Genomic DNA, 17,994 nt, shown 5'->3' with positions numbered 1-17,994 from the left:
GGCGTGCGAAGAGGAGATAGAATCGATAAACAAAAACAAGACATGGAGTCTTGTAGATAGACCAGTCGGAGCAAAGATTATAGGGCTCAAGTGGGTATTCAAGGTAAAAAGGAATGCTGATGGGTCCATAAATAAGTTTAAGGCTAGACTAGTTGCAAAAGGGTATGTGCAACAAGAGGGAATTGATTTTGAAGAAGTCTTTGCCCCTGTAGCTAGAATAGAAACCATTCGGCTGCTTATTGGTCTAGCCGCATCTCATGGCTGGGAAATCCACCATCTCGACGTCAAGACGGCCTTCCTACATGGCGAACTATGCGAAGAAGTGTATGTCTCACAACCAGAAGGATTTGAAAAGAAGGGAGAAGAGCATAAAGTTTTCAAACTTGCTAAAGCTCTGTATGGTTTAAGACAAGCACCAAGAGCATGGAACACTAAGCTTGATCAGATTTTGAAAAGCATGAAGTTCAAAAAATGTTCAAGAGAGAGTTCTATGTATCGCAAGGAGGAAGGAGCTAATCTTCTAATAGTTGCCATATATGTTGATGATCTCTTTGTAACAGGAAATACATTTGAAATCATCAAGGATTTTAAACAGGGGATGTCGACGAAGTTCGAGATGTCAGATTTGGGTAGACTCACTTACTACCTCGGCATAGAAGTCAAGCAAAGTGACAAAGGGATTGAGATCAAGCAAGAGGCATATGCGCGCTAAATATTAAAGGAAGCTGGCCTAGACACGTGAAATCCTACTCATATACCAATGGAGTTTGGATTGAACATGTCTAAAGGTCAAGAAGAAGAACCTGAAATCGATGCTACTCTGTATCGAAGAAGGATCGGCTGCCTAAGGTATCTATTGCACACGAGACCTGATCTCTCTTTCGCTGTTGGGGTATTAAGTAGGTACATGCAAGTTCCTAAGGAGTCAAACGGTCAAGTACTAAAACAAGTGCTAAGGTACCTCCAAGGGACATTATCGTTCGGTCTGAAGTTCAAAAGAGGAGGATCTAAGAGGCTTAATGGCTACAGCGACAGCAGCCACAACGTAGATCCTGATGATGGAAAGAGTACGACCGGACACGTTTTTTACCTTGGTGATTCACCAATCAGTTGGTGTTCACAGAAGCAAGAAAGAGTTGCTCTGTTTTCCTGCGAAGCCGAGTTCATGGCTGCCACGGAAGCTGCCAAACAAGCCATTTGGCTCCAAGATTTGCTAAGTGAAATTACGGGTTGGAAGGTTCAAAAGATAGTCATTCGTATTGACAACAAGTCCGCCATTTCACTTACAAACAATCCAGTCTTCCATGGCCGGAGCAAGCACATCCACAAGCGATATCATATCATCCGTGAATGCGTCGAAGAAGATCAAATCGAAGTCGAGCATGTACCGAGTGAAGAGCAATGCGCAGACGTCCTAACAAAAGCCCTCGCAAGACTAAAGTTTAAGAAGATGAGAGACTTGATAGGAGTTCAAGATCTTTCTGAAAATAACTTGAAGCTTAGGGGGGTGAATGTTGGATAAGCTTCAATAGCTTAAGGCCCAAGATATCCTAATTAAATTAAAATTATGAATAAGATTGGCCAATTAGGATTAGGAATAGAAAAGGAAATCTATACCTATATATATGTTTGTTGAGCTTGTGACAAACATAAGAGAACCCTAGAGATTGTTTAGGTTTAGAGGAATTTTCCTAAACAATAATAAAGAGAGCTAATTCTTTAATCTTGTGTTCTAAGTTTCTAAGTTCTTAAGGAACTACAACCTTATCAAACAAATTCATTTTATCAAGGTAAATGTCTTAAAATAAAAAATAATTTATTTAATGATTTGGGTTTTACAGTGCGTATGATATGTTGCTATTCGTTACGGTTATACGGGAGCACGAAGAGTGTTTAATTGTTCACTTTTTGATTTTTGGTATTTAATCTGAAAACTGTATTTAAATTTGATGTATACTGATTTATTGTTGTCTTTGTTTTGATTTGAACCAATGAAAAGATAGCAATGGCTGACAAGATCGAAGCCAAAGACGACAGAGGAAACAAGGGTTGAATAACGTCTTCCTATCATGTCCTGACAAGTATTTTTGGGGGATAATTAGAAGAAGACTTTCCAACCATAGTTGAAATCAGGTTTGAGTGGCATTTTTATAATATTCTCTACATATTTGAGTAATAATCCAAGTTAATACATTATTATGTTCAAAACGTTTTGACAGCAATATCCTCTACAGAATTCACGGTCTACACGTTTTTATCAGAGTTTAATGGTTTACTTAACGATTATGTTTGTTTGAATTAAAAGTAAATGTGTAATGTTGCAGGGACCTAATCATATTGAAACTTGTGCAAGCTGATAAAATTTGATATTTATCAGGTTAGTTATCTTCACAATCTGTTTTCGTATTTTATGTTCATTATTTTCTAATGACCTTAATTTTATGCAGTCTGATAAGATTGTGAAGATTATCTAGACATTTTTTTTCGCCATTCACCAAATCCAAAACATATATTGAATACTTTATCAGAACTGCACAAAGTAAGTTTTTAGATATTAAATATGACTGTGTATTTTATTAATTTCTAGAAAACTTTTGGAATCTGATATTGGTAACTTTTATGATTTCTAATTCAGTAAATAATTTGCTAACTCCCTTATTTAGTTTCAATTGCATATCATATTTGCCAATGCAAAATCCATCAAACTCTGTTCTAATGTGAATCAAGTATTTACAGAATTTCATCTATTTAGTTGTTTTGTTTGATCGTTTTTCCTCTTATTTATATGTTCTGTTTAATCTTTGTTTCTTTTCCTTATAGTTGTTTGTCTAAATGTCTCCAAAAATTTTAACTACAGGTGAATATTTTAAAGCTTGATCTTAATATGAAACTCAACAGATTCATGTATTAAAAGTGTTACAAAAATCAAAAGCTCATTATCATATAAATATTTGTATGATTTTGCCGATAATTTGTTTTTACCTTATTAATAGCTTATTAACAGTTGTGTATCTTTCTGTTTTTAACTTCTGTTTTCTTTCTGTTTTGACTTAAGTTAAAAAAATATATATTTATTTGTTTTCATTTAATTTCTTCCAAACAGATTGAAAATGTGGAGAGAAAATTGCTGTAGGAGTAGTTTTTAAGTTTTCAATTTGAGAAATTGGTAGTTTTGAAATCAGACAAAGGATTAAGTAGTTTTTACTGTTTACTTTCCTTATTGGGCCCTAACCTTTTAATTTATTTACGAATATGCTATTATAATAGGTTTTTTCTTCTTCTTTCCTTTTATTTTCTCTCTCTTCCCACATACTTTTTTAACTTTCTTTATTATTATAACTTTTTTTCCCCACATACAAACAGTATTTCGTTTTTTATTATTATAACATTCTTTTATCTTCTCTCTCTTCCCACATACTTTTTTTCACACATACTTTTAAACCATAATTATTTTAAATTTTTTAAACAGTTTTTCGTTTTTGTTTTTTCATAAATATATATTAATTATCCAATTAAGATTTTTGAAAATAGATTTTCTAAAATTTAGGAAAACTGTATTTTGAAAGCAATGACCACTTTCTATACAAAATTCAAAATCCATGTTTTTGTGGTTTTTCTCCCAAAATTGCTGATAATTTTTTTTTCTTATTATTCTTTTTTATATTATAAATATTGCTACTTTTAGATAATAAAAACACAAAAATATACAATTATAAAAATAAACCACTCCAAATTATCAAAGAATGATAAAAAAAATTAAAAACCATCCAAAACTTAACTTAAAACTTTATGAAAAATAGAAATATTTCTAAAACTTATCAATAAATTAACTTAATATTTTAAGACTAAGGTATTCATCAAGGTTTAGTATTTTTTCTTATGGTTTAGGGTTTACGTTAGTCTATTTGGGTTCGTTATTACCCATTTAGAGTTTATATTTCTATAGCTAATTACTCTATATGGTAGTCATATTTTACATGATTCAATTTTTGTTTGCTAGTACTAATTTAGGGTTTAGATTTTATAGTTGATTATTCCTATATGGTAGCCCATTATTTTTCTAGGATTCAAATTTGGGTTTGTTATTACCCATTTACGATATAGATTTCTACATTTTAATGTTTTTACGGCTGTTGTACTTTATGTTTTTCTTTATAGGTTTAATATCGCGTTTGTGTGTTTAATATCGTCAAATGGTTGTATAGTATTCATCAAGGTTTAGTATCCTCAAATGGTTGTATAGTATACCCTAAGGTTTAATATTTTTTTCTTAGTGTTTACAGGTTATGTTATTCAATTTGTGTTCGCTATCAGCTACTTAGGATATAGATTTTTATAATTATATGTTATTTACGGTTTTCATATACTATAATTTTTTTATTTGGGTTCGCTAGTACCCATTTAGGGTTTAGATTTCTATAGTTGATTGTTCTATATAGTAGCCATATTTTACGTGATTCAATTAGGGTTTCCTATTACCCATTTAGGGTATAGATTTCTACATTTATATATTTTTATGGTTGTTGAATTTTATATTTTTTCTTAACGGTTTAATATCTATTTTCTGTGTTTTGTATCCTAAATTGGTTGTATAGTATCCATCAAGGTTTACTATTTATTTTTAAGGTTTAGGGTTTACGTTATTCAATTTGGGTTTAGGATTTGGGTTACGTTATGATTTATTTTTAGGGTTTAGGTTTAGGTTTAGGTTTATAATTTTTTTATGGTTTAGGGTTTATATTATTCAGTTTGGGTTCGCTAGTATCTATTTAGGGTTTAGATTTCTATAGTTGATTGTTCTATGTGGTAGCCATATTTTATGTTATTCAATTTAGGTTTGTTATTACCCATTTAGGGTATAGATTCTACATTTATATGTTTTTATGGTTGTTGTAATTTATGTTTTTCCTTAATGGTTTTATATCTCTTTTGTGTGTTTAGTATCCTAAATTATTTATATAGTATCTATCAAAGTTTATTATTTATTTTTAAGGTTTAGGGTTTACGTTGTTCGATTTGGGTTCGTTATTACCCATTTAGAGTTTTGATTTCTGTAGTGAATTGCTCTATATGGTAATCATATTTTACATAAGTCAATTTGGGTTCGTTAGTACCAATTTAGAGTTTAGAATTTTATGGTTGATTATTCTATATGGTGACCATATTTTTTATGATTCAATCTAGGTTTGCTATTACCCATTTAGGGTATAGACTTCTACATTTATATGTTTTTACGGTTGTTGTCCTTTATATTTTTCCTTAACGGTTTAATATCGCTTTTATGTGTTTAATATCCTCAAATGGTTGTATAGTATTCATCAAGGTTTAGTTTTTTTTCTAGGGTTTACAGTTTACGTTATTCATTTTGGGTTCACTATCAGCTATTTAGGATATAGATTTTAATAATTATATGTTATTTATGGTTTTCATACTTAAGATTTTTTTCTTTGGGTTCACTAATACCCGTTTAGGATTTAGTTTTTTATAGTTGATTATTCTATATGGTAGCCATATTTTAAGTGATTCAATTTGGGTTCGCTATTACCAATTTAGGGTATAGATTTCTACATTTATATATTGTTACGGTTGTTGTACTTTATGTTTTTTTAACGGTTTAATATCCCTCTTCTGTGTTTAGTATCCAAAATTGGTTGTATAGTATCCATCGAGGTTTATGGTTTATCTTATTCAATTTGGGTTTAGGTTTAGGGTTTATGTTATTATTTATTTTTAGGGTTTAGGTTTAGGTTTATTATTTATTTAAGGTTTAGAGTTTATGTTATTCAATTTGGGTTTAGGTATAGGGTTTACGTTATTATTTATTTTTAGGGTTTAGGTTTAGGTTTATTATTTATTTAAGGTTTAGAGTTTATGTTATTCAATTTGGGTTCGCTAATATCTATTTAGATTTTATATTTCTATAGTTGATTGTTCTATATGGTAGCCATAATTTACATGATACAATTTGGGTTCACTATTGCCCATTTAAGGTATAGATTTCTACATTTATTTTTTGGTACGATTGTTATAATTTATTTTTTTCTTTAACGGTTTAATATCTCTTTTTGTGTTTAGTATTGTAAATGATGTATACACTTTTTCACATGTAGTGTATACACCAATTAGTAATAGTCTTGTTGAAATATATTCCAATTGTAATGGTTTAAAATATGTATACACAACATTTATGAATACACAACATTTATGTATACCACACATACATATATACTGCATATATGTACACTGGATAAGTGTACACCGCATAGATGTCCACTGCATAGATGTACACCGCATAGGTGTACACTGCATAGGTATACATCGTATAGGTGTACACCATATAGGTGTACATCGTATAGATGTACATCGTATAGGTGTACACCATATAGGTGTACATCGTATAGATGTACACCACATAGGTGTACACTAATAGGTGTACACCGTATAGGTGTACACGGCATAGGTGTACACGTACAGGTGTACACTGCATAGGTGTACACGTATAGGTGTACACCGTATATATGTTAATAATATCCGTTTTAAAAAATTCAAATTTCTATGTGTAGAAAAAAACTATAACTTTTATATGTATATGTCATAATCTGATTCGTTGTTTAGAATTAAATATATGATCAAAGATTTGAGGGGGAAATTTTCTAAAAAAGTAGGAGAGAGAAAATAAATAATTTTTATTTTATTTTTTTATCATAAAAGTAGGAAAGGGAAAAAAATATATATATTTATTTCTAGGTGTATAAGCGCGTGTAGATATTTTTGTTGGGACCACGTAGTTTTCTGTATTCGTCTCTCTCTAAAAGTTATATTTCTGTATCTTTATCTCTCTCTAAGACACAAGGGTAACTTTGAGGTTTTAAAAATATGATCCCACCAAAACTACCCAAAAACTAATTAAAACTTAAAACTACCTATTCTTCAAATAAAAACTTAAAAAGTACCCTATTTCCAAACATATCCAAATGTGGAAGGAGTCTCTTATTCACTTGATTCCATCTTCTAAAGCTTGAACGAGAACAACACAATTGTAAAGGTTTGGAGAAAGATTAATACACGTGCCAAGCATGTGACAAGTTAATAATAGCCATTCCTTGTGTAAATTGTTTCTATAACGAACTATGTTGTTATTGTGAAATATGTATCAATTCCATTCATATCAATAATAATAATTGTTAGCCAAAACGTTACCTACAATTTTTATATTGTCCGGTTTCTTTTGAAAAAAATATCGTATTCTTTTTCTCTACAGAATAATTGTTTACAGCAATTTTTTATTTTTTATTAAAAATGTTTGCATCTTCTAAATTTACATGGATTGGAAATTTTTTGATATACAGATTTTTGCAGATATTTTGAATTCAAAGTGAATCTAAATTCAAAATAAATCGAAAGATAACGTTATTGTTTTTTTGTGGATGTACACTATTATGTATGACATTCTAAAAATCGAGAGAAGCAAAGGGTAAATTCACCTGATCTAGGGTGGAGATGCAGAAGACACGGCGGCAGAGACTTTGTTCCGATGGACTATGATGTGTCTCAACCCAATATTTCTCTAATTAAGCATATTATGTGAATAACGAAATGGGTCGATGGCTGTAATAATCAAAAACTAATACAAGAAACCATTGAATTCAGAAACAAGTTATTATTGATTTTATATATTTATTGATATTTTATGGTTTATTATAATACTAACTAAAGTGTATTTACATTAATATTTTAGGTATCTATTTGAGATAGATTTTCGATCAATTTTTTATAAGTAATAACATCTTCCAATGAATAAATTTTACTTTTATCAGTAAATGTTAAGGGTTTTTGTAATTTTTTTATGCTCTGTATCAGTATGAATTGACTTAATACTAAAAGTTTTCCATTTGTTAAGTAATCTCCATTTTTCTTAATCAATGTGTACAAAATAGATGTGTTTAGTATTTTTGGAATCTAATTTATTATAATTAGTATACAGTTTACTTCTATAACTCTGTTACTTATAAATTTATAAAATTATCAGTATTGGCTTCTTCTTGATAGATTTCAAACCAATTCCCCCTCAGACGTATTATATAGTAACAGATCTATATATATATATATATATATATTACTTTTATCAGTAAATATACAGATATATATATACGTAAAATTAATGGTAAGAACAAATCCTCGTTGTGCCCAGACCCTGTCGCACCACGAAGCGTTGTCTACGAGTCGGAATGAGCCAGCGTCAAAATTATTCTCATGACGCGTTGTATTACAATTTTTACATTTGAAACCAAGCAGTGTAAAAAAATCCACATGTCTTTTATACTAACGACCAAAATCACCAAACATACATTTATTCAACATCATTCAATTATAAAACTAAATAATTTTTTTAGTATCCCAAATATACATTTTCTTAAATCTCTTTAAAAGACACATTACCCTGTCCATCTATGGGTGTGTCAGATCAAATCCTTCGCGACCTTTGTAATGTAAATATTGTTTTATTTTAATTTTTAACCAACAAAATTATGCCCGCCCACCTATGGGAGGGTTAAAATCTAGTACTATTTACAACGTTTTACATAGATACATATAGAATATAGAATAGTAATGCTATCTCCTTTATATAAAAGGAGCTGAATTCCTGGCTTCTGAAGCCATCCACGTCAGCCAATTTAATCAAAAAAATAATCATCCAATCAGGTTAAGCCATATCAACATCTTTCCACGTCATCAAGAGAGGTAGAAATAGTTTACACGTAGAGAAGGCAAATTCATTACTCAAATATTTGTTACATTCTCGCTTTAGAATCTGATGGCCGTCTACCTCCTTCATAAATCAACGGTTAACATTGAAGAGATTCATACAAGCTTTTAGTATTTGGCACAACGATCATCTCCCGACAAAATCAAGTGGAACTATACCAAAAACGGAATCTACACAATCATGATTTTGTCGTTCAAGCTCTACCACCTCCAAGCGGGGATCGTTTTCTAAAATCAAGAGTTTGGAAGTTACCAATAATGCCAAAATTAAAAAATTATCTGTGGAGAATTTTAACAAAATCAATAGGTACAGCGACACGGTTAAATACGAGAGGAGTACGAATGGATCAGACTTGCCAAAGATGTTGCCTTGAGCCAGAAACCATTAATCACATGTTATTCACATGTCCACTATCGATGTCAACTTGGAGGCTTTCAAAATTACCATATCCTTGCCTGTTTTCTCCTTCACAAGATGTTGAAGAAAATATCAAATATATCATGGATCTCGAAGGTGCACACGGATTAACCAATCACCAGAAACTTCTTCCTTGGTGGATTATGTGGAGGATCTGGAAATCACGAAACAACTTGATTTTTAACAAACAAAGAGTTAACCCTAAGAGCGATGTGGAACAATCAAATGCAGATGTCACTGAATGGCTGAGTGCAACAGACAAAGATCAAACAACACATGGTCATCGATCATCTTCGGTGTCTACTTGGGGTCGTCCACATTCAGGTAAGCTTAAATATAATTATGATTCTGCCTTTGACCCTGTGTCAAGACAAGTTATTGGCGGATGGATAGTTCGTAATCACCAAGGAGTTGCTCAGTTATGGGGCTCTGCTAACTTGGGGAGAGCAACTTCAGTATTGGAGGCAGAGGGCAAAACTTTATTGTTTGCTTTACAAAGTGTGTGGGCAAAAAGTTTTGATTCAGTCGTTTTTGAAGGAGATAACGAGATGTTGGTTAAAATATCAAAAGGACAACAACAAGACATAAGGGCATCCGCAATGCAGAGACGGGCTGCGTTTTTAGGAGAAACAAAATAATTAAGTAGTTGGGCCGCGTCTCTATTTGGCCCGAGACGTCTCTTATTTCGGGACCTTTGAAGACGTCTCTCGGGACAGGTGGCATTCGTTAATTGGGTGACGAAATTGGGGGAAAAAAAATCCTAGTTGCTTCGATCTCATTTTTCCTCGACCCTTCTTTCTTCCATTTTCATTTCCTCTCCGACGATTACGAGAGATCGTTGGTGCTGCATCTCCGATCGATCGATTTTCCGACGACTAGCGACGTGTGTCCGCACCATCTCCGAGATCGGCGACAACTCGACAAGGAAAGGCTACAGATAAGTTGAACAAACCCTAAAACTCCTCTGTTATTTTTTCGTTTGGTCGATTCTATGGTTGTTTTTTCGTTTTATTTCAAAATCGAGGACTTTGCGATGTTTTAGGGTTTGATTCAGATATGCGATGATTTGATAGTTCCGATATGTGATGATTTGCGATGAAACCCTAATTTGAAAATTGGGGCTTTTCGTTATTCATAAAATTTTTATGTTTAGATCGTAATTTCGGGTACATTAGATTGCAGTATGACCTATTTGAACTGGAAATATACATTTGATGCACGGATTGGTTGATTCTCTCTTTGATCCATAAATTTTGAGCAAACCCTAGTTACTGAAAATTGGGGCTTTTGTATTCTGATGAAATATATTTGTTTTGGTTGCTTTTTCTTGTTAATTAGAGTGTCTGTGAAGAAGAAATCTATGGTTTATGGTCATTTTTATGTTGAGTGATTCATCGTTGCCATGTCCATTTCAGCTTAGACTTCGGTGTAGATATGTTTGACTTGTTTGTGGGATTCGATTTGTACTTTTGATGTGTTTGTTTGACCTTAGACTCTATGTGAAGAAGATATGTTTAGCTTGTTTGTGGGTTATATGTCCATTTGATGTTTGACTACGATGAAGCAATCTATAGGGTTTAGTGGGCTTCAAATGTGGTTTTGATCGGTGTGTTTATGGTTTTGGATTCTGTACTTTTATGTTTAGTTTTTGTGTTTGATGAAAACGTTTTATTTCATGTTATTTACATAAATGCCGATAAGCTATACCAACAGCTCATCGTCCAAAGCAAGCTTTGATAGCGGATGTGCAAAGGCTGATGGGGACTTCGGGATTCCTGAACGATGCTACTGTGGGCTTCGTTGTAGGCTTGAAGAGTCTACAGCTCCAGCAACATTTGGGAGGAAGTTTTATTGTTGTCCTGAAAGACTGGGCGAGGTAAGATGTTTTATGTTTTCATTTAATGTATACTTATATTCTAAGAAAGTCATTAAGGATGATGTCTTCAACTATCTAATCTGTAGGATAAGCCCGATCACATCTGCAAATGGTGGGATGAAGCCATTGAAGAGCAGCTGACCATTCTCCAAATTCGCATTGACAAGCAGAGTTCAAGGATGTTTAGTGACAACAGAACAACCCTGCTTCAGTCCTATGAGAATCGGCTCTACGCTTTGGAGGATCGCATGACCTTAGTCGAGAAGACTGTTGCCGAGATCGAGGAGTTCATCGGGTACATTCAGAGTGAGATTGCTGGTGTGAAAGAAACACTTGAGAATCGAGGTTCTGATTTGCTCCTTGCTGTATTTTTAGTTATCTTTGCTGTTATCACTTGTGTGTTCATGCGATGGGATTTAGCATATTGACATTCGAGTTGTTTAGGCTGATCACTGAATGAGTATTTTTAGTTATCTTTGCTATCTGACTTTGTTGACTATGATGGTTGGGTTTAATGAATTTTTGCTATCGGATTACTGTGTTGTTTGTATTGGTGTTTGGGAATCTTTGTTTCGCTTGTCTCTTATATCGAAGTGTAGGCTGTGAGTTCGAATGAGAGGATCGTAGCCATTTTTTTGGGATTACTGAAGCAGATAAGTTATTGTTCTCTTTATCTTCTGTTTATCTTCTCTATTTAGCTGTTCTATAATACTCGCTGACAGTTTTATTCTTTTATATGTTTGTTTTCTTCTCAGCTGACCGTGTGATGCTATTGGTTCGGGTCTAACTAGAAGCCGGTTAAACAAGAGTCTTTCTCCGACTTCATTTCTAACAGTAAGTTTAGCATTTAGTTTACTTTTTGGTTGTTGTCATTAGTGATTACAAAGAAATGGGTTTGGCTTTTAGGTTGTCATAAATGCTGATTAGATTTTGGAATTTAAGTGATATAATGGTGTTCATTGCCTTTTAGGTTTGTGTCATGTCGAACTTGTGTGATATTTTGGTAGGTTCTTTGCTTTAACTTCCTTTAATTTTGTCATTAAGTCTACCACTTCTAAACCCTATTTATCACGATTCTTCCTCTATCCATCCTTTTCCTTTTTACTTTGGCTCTCCCTTTCAGTCTTCCAAGTCTCTTTTTCTTATCTCTTTCACTTTTTTCTATACTCTTTCAGCCTCTTTTATCTCGCTTCCATATCTCTTTCATTCGGTTGTACACTTTTTCAAATGGATTCATATCCATATTCGCAACCGGCTAACTTTGTTGACCTACTAAATAGTCAACAAGAGCCATCTTTCAATGATGGCTTTCCCTCAGTGGAGCAACTCCCTGTATTTAGCACGCAACCCGCTTCCCTTCATGAAACTCTCAGTCAGCGCGGTGATAGAAGAACTTGGGCACCGAACGAGGACGTCCTCCTGATAAGCGCTTGGCTTAACACAAGCAAAGACCCAGTTGTGGGTAATGAGCAAAAGTCTTGCGCATTCTGGAAGAGGATCGCACTATATTATGCTGACAACATGAAAGAGGCGAAGCTGGATATACCACGCGAATCAGGGCAATGCAAGCAGAGATGGCACAAGATTAACGATATTGTGTGCAAGTTCTGCGGAGCCTTTGAAACAGCTACGCGCGAGAAGACCAGTGGTATGAACGACAATGATGTGCTCAAGCTGGCTCACCAAATATACTTCCAAGATCAGAAGAAGAAGTTCAACTTAGAACATGCGTGGAAGGAGTTGCGAAATGACCAGAAATGGTCGGAACTTTCTACTGCAAAAACCGATGGGATTTCCAAAAAAAGAAGATGTGATGCTGTTTCAAATGCACCGACTGCTGAAGTGGAGGAAATAAGGTTCGGTGACCAAGCACAACCTAGTACTCGGCCTATTGGAATCAAGGCGGCAAAGGCGAAGACCAAGAAAACTAACCCTGAAGGGAAGACGCTAAGTGAGTTTGAGGGAATGTGGGTCATCAGGGAAAAGGAGATGGCCATGCAAGAAAGGCTTAATAAAATGGCACTACTTGACACTCTAATGGCGAGGAAGGAGCCATTAGCTGATTATGAGGAAACTGTGAAGAAGAAGCTTGTTCAAGAACTATTCTCTGATTAGTTAGGTTTGTACTTGTGATTGTATGATTATGTCTTGCTTTGGTTGTTCTTATGATATTCGAGCATTATGTTGTTGTTTTCAAGTAAATATCTCGCATTATGTTGTTCTTATATTCGACCATTATGCTTTCTTTTCTTTTTCAGGGAATATTTGGGATGTGTATGCAAACAGCAATGCTGAGTCAGGGATGCGTTGGACACAACTATTTTCAGAGTCACCGAATCGTTTGAGTGGACAATATTTATCACCATTTTATGTCTTTTAGTACTCTTTTGTTGTAGACCACAAATGAATTGTTCTTTTTTTTCCAAACCTTTGAATGTAACCGAGACAATGTTATAAAACCATTGCTTTCCTCAAGTTAGAAAAACACATCTTCATAGTTTCAATGTATTACTCTATTTCTGCTTATATTATACTTCTTCCAAGTTTAGTTTTTTCAAACTCCTTCACCTAAACCCTTTCTTTACATATTTTTAATCCCTGCAACCAACCGGATGGCCTCATCATCAAATAATCCAAATGATAACCCAGAAGATAACCAAAACGATGGTTATGGTGAGCAAAATATGGAGACCTATATGGGCAACTATATGGGCAACAGATTCCAGCAATATTTTCAGCAAACTTTCCAAAATATGTTCAACAGTTATGGAGAGGACCAAGAGACAAGCAGACCTAAACAAAGAAGGGCTTACGTTGAAAGAGATCGTCAGGAAGGCCACAATCGTCTGTGGAACGATTATTTTAGTGATATTCCGACATATCCTGCAGCTTATTTCAGACGGAGGTTTAGGATGAACAAGTCTTTGTTTGTCCGTATTGTCGAAAAACTTTCCAATGAAGTTAGATTCTTTCGTCAGAAGAGAGATGCTTTGGGGAAACCAGGACTCTCTGCACTACAGAAGTGTACAGCTGCAATCCGTCTGTTGGCATATGGTGGTGCAGCTGATACGGTCGATGAGTATCTTAGGCTCGGTGAAACAACTGCTCGGTCATGCTTGGAAAATTTTGTTGAATCAATAATCCATTTGTACGGGGATGAGTATCTGCGGAGACCAACACAGGAGGATCTAAACCGTTTGCTATACGTTGGAGAAGAACGCGGATTCCCGGGAATGATAGGAAGCATAGACTGCATGCATTGGGAGTGGAAGAACTGTCCAACCGCTTGGAAAGGACAATATACTCGTGGGCAGGAAAACCAACTATCGTTTTAGAGGCCGTGGCTTCATATGACCTTTGGATTTGGCATGCCTTTTTTGGATCTCCAGGTACACTAAACGATATAAATGTTCTAGACCGTTCACCCGTATTTGATGATATCTTACAAGGTAGAGCCTCGGAAGTAAATTTTTCTGTCAACGGAAGAAATTACAATCTGGCATACTATCTCACCGATGGTATATATCCAAATTGGGCAGCGTTCATCAAATCAATTCCACTTCCACAAGGTGAGAAAGCTACTTTATTTGCTGAGCGTCAGGAATCCGTTCGAAAAGATGTCGAACGTGCTTTTGGAGTCTTGCAATCTCGGTTTGCAATTGTTAAAAACCCAGCTCTTTTCTAGGATAAAGCTAAAATAAGCAAAATTATTCGAGCTTGTATCATCCTCCATAACATGATAGTTGAAGACGAGAGAGATGCACGCACGCATTATATTTTTTTGGAATTTCAACAAAGAGAAGGAACTAGTAGTTCACAAGAAGCTCAGTCATACTCAACAACTATGGCAACAAATATCCGAAATCTGATGGATAATCGGTTAAGAGTTCGTGATAAAAAAATACATGATCGGTTACAGGCAGATTTGTTGGAGCATATCTGGCAGAAATTTGGATTCACTCAAAATATTGCTTAAGGTTTTCATAAAATTTGTATGTTATATGTTTATTTTTCCCATTTCAATGTATTATATTAGTTTTATTTAATAAAATGTACTTCTTTTTAAAACATATTTCTTTATTTTCTAAAAAAAAAACATTTCCTCCTAGAGACCCAAATGCGTCTCTCCCATTACACAAACCACAACTGAAGGTTTCTACATACAGTTTCTAAATCCATTTTATCATTAAATATTAATTAAAAAATTGATTTGGAGACCAAGGGAGGTCTCTACATTGAGGATGCCCTAACAATTCTTAATCTTCTCGAAGACATAACTTTTTGGAAAAGAAAGTTTATTCATCTTGAATTTTCACATGTTCGACGTAATGGCAATATGGCGGCACATATTTAGCTCGTAATGGACCTCCAAACAATGTATTTTTCTCAGATTGTATTTATCCGTCACATTGGCTAACACAAACATTGTATTCTGACTTTGTGTCTTCAATTTAATAAAATTATGTTTGCGAAAAAAAAAATTAAGATTTATTTACTACTTTGGTGCAGGAAAAGTTGTATCCAATAATTGAAATTTTTTTTTTTTAATCAAGTATCAGGCCCAAGGAACATCTTCATGAAGTGTACAGTTTGACCCTTTCAGTTTTAAATTGCTTGACGTTGCTGATATTTAAGTCTGCACTATGAGTTGTTTATAGGGTGTGTATTGATACAAGAAAAGAAGAACTGTGGCAATGGTTAATTACTCATGTGTGCTGGCGGGGAAAAGGTGTGTGCACAAAATTACATGTTTCAATTTACCATGTTTTAGTTGCCTATATTGCTTCACTATTTCGTGTGTCATTTCTCATAACTGCAAAAATTTATATTCATAATGAAGAGCTAAAAAAAATACATAAATATTTTATTTTGAAAGATTACTTCTAAATATTTTTAAAGAAGATTATAATATGTATTTTTAAATATAAAAGATTACCAAAATACTAATTATAACCTAAAACAAATATAAACGAATTTATGAAAAAACCCGGGCCAATACCTAGTTGTTCTTAAAAGTTATACACTAAAGCCGCCTAGCGGCATTACTTTATTTCCATGTCGGTAAATGGATGCGTGATATGGTTTATTTCGTCCCTTCGTTCTGAAATGGTTACTCACATCATTTCTCAAATTAAATTGTTATAAGTTCTATTTTTCAGCCAAAATGAATATTGGGCTAAATATCTTAAGTGTTTGCACCCTAGTCCAAACTATTATTACAATTTTTTAAAATATTTTTCGTATAAATAAACTCTAAAACATATATTAACGTATTCATTCAACGGAAGTTCAATATACGTACAACTACAGATTTACATTTCGACATTTAAATACGAACACAAATGCAGTAAGCTTTATTCGCATCCTGAAAATGTTTTCCGAAAGTGTTATACAATAAAACTATAACATAAAACAAATTAAAACATACATAAATAAATAAACTATAACGTAAAATAAGGTGACAATAGAATTAACAAATAGAACTATAGAGGATTTTAATTTAAACGTAGTTTGAATTAACTGTGGATGCTGTTACAACTAAGAGTTCTTAAAGATGATAGGAAAAGGAAGAGCAAGCGATGCAGGCGAGAAGGAAGATGGCTGAGGAAGCTCCGTCCTGGTCGTGATTACAAGTGCTTCTCTTGAATCTACAACTTTTCTCTTTGTTGCAATTTGTGATTGACTGCATCTTCTTCTTTTGGCGATCATGATCTTGTTTACACCTTTTTAAGTTCTCTCTCTGCTTCATTGCTTCTTCTGCTCTGCACACCATTCTTGTTTTAATGAAAGTGCTCAGAGAATTTAGTGTAGGGCAATGGTAGCACTTGCTGTCTCCATTTATATAGAGCCAAATTTCTTTAATAGTATAAATTATAATGTGGACTAGTTTGGAATGGCATTTTGAGTAATTTTAACGATGTTCGAAAACAACCAATACCGTCTTTTAACACATAAATGATGCATTTGTATTTTTTTATAATGTGGTCTCTTATTCCAATTTTTTTTGTTCAATACATATGTGTTTCCATTGATGCCCTTACTTCAAAATAACATCATTAACTTTCATATAGTTGCAAAATCCATGGTGGCCTTTTATGAAGACACAAAAAAAAAAAAAAAAAAAACAAAACCATGGTTCAAAATCCGGATTTGGAACACAGATTTTCAATTCTCTTTTTAAAAAACTTAAAAAAATTTGAAGCTACTCTACACATTACTTATTGTATTGGACACAATTCTTTCTTTTTTTCTTAAAAGCTTCCAAATAATTTGAAGCTACTCTAGACATTACTTATTTTATTGGACACATAGACGCCAGAGCTTTTTTTGTATAAGAGATTCAATGAATCTTTTTATTATTGTAAATCATTAGATGAGAACAAAAAAACAAAATCATTAAATGGCAATACTCAAATATTTAGGATAAAAGGACTCAGAGAATGTTTATCCAAACTGAAAAAAAAGACAATGAAGAAAAAATTAATATTTATTCCTGTTTTATTTATAACCTAGGGGTGATCGAAGCTTTTACCACCGATAAATCCTTTTATATGAATATAGTCGCTGAATAGTCCACTCACCGAAATTTCTAATAGGTTTGATTACATGACACTATTTTGACTGTTTAAATGGACGAGGTTAGATAATTTATGCTTGCAAAAAATCGATCCATAACCTAAACCAATAAAAACAACACCTATGGGAACTACTATACATCTTGGTTTATTAATTTTTGTTGTTGTTTTAAACTAGAGAGTTACCGGCAATCTATCTATCTTCATCGTTTAAAATTTCAACCAAATTATAATCTACCTATCAGTTTTTTGGGTAGTGGCCAATTGATAAACTTTTGCATATAACTGTAGAAATCTACTAAAAAAGGTAGCACATATACATTTATTCAGATGCTAAATTTAAATCATAAATCAAGAGC

The 17,994-nt window shown here is 33.4% G+C and overlaps 2 protein-coding genes and 1 pseudogene across 2 annotated transcripts; 2 read left to right on the top strand and 1 right to left on the bottom strand.

Annotated features, from left to right (window-relative positions):
• The first annotated feature begins 12,287 nt into the window (after nucleotides 1-12,287).
• Nucleotides 12,288-13,175, top strand: LOC112086584 (glutathione S-transferase T3-like). The gene has a single exon (XM_024155552.1). It carries the CDS (start codon nucleotides 12,288-12,290, stop codon nucleotides 13,173-13,175), a length of 888 nt encoding a protein of 295 aa, XP_024011320.1.
• A 497-nt stretch (nucleotides 13,176-13,672) lies between these two features.
• Nucleotides 13,673-15,036, top strand: LOC112086583 (annotated as a pseudogene).
• Nucleotides 15,037-16,421: 1,385 nt separating this feature from the next.
• Nucleotides 16,422-16,866, bottom strand: LOC18018944. The gene has a single exon (XM_006402067.2). The coding sequence runs from the start codon at nucleotides 16,831-16,833 to the stop codon at nucleotides 16,609-16,611; it is 225 nt and encodes a 74-aa protein (XP_006402130.1). The 5' UTR covers nucleotides 16,834-16,866; the 3' UTR covers nucleotides 16,422-16,608.
• Nucleotides 16,867-17,994: the final 1,128 nt, after the last annotated feature.

Source organism: Eutrema salsugineum, unplaced genomic scaffold (assembly GCF_000478725.1).
Source record: "Eutrema salsugineum unplaced genomic scaffold, Eutsalg1_0 scaffold_2, whole genome shotgun sequence".
Lineage (NCBI taxonomy): Eukaryota > Viridiplantae > Streptophyta > Magnoliopsida > Brassicales > Brassicaceae > Eutrema > Eutrema salsugineum.
This window is presented reverse-complemented; position numbering and strand designations above follow the sequence as displayed.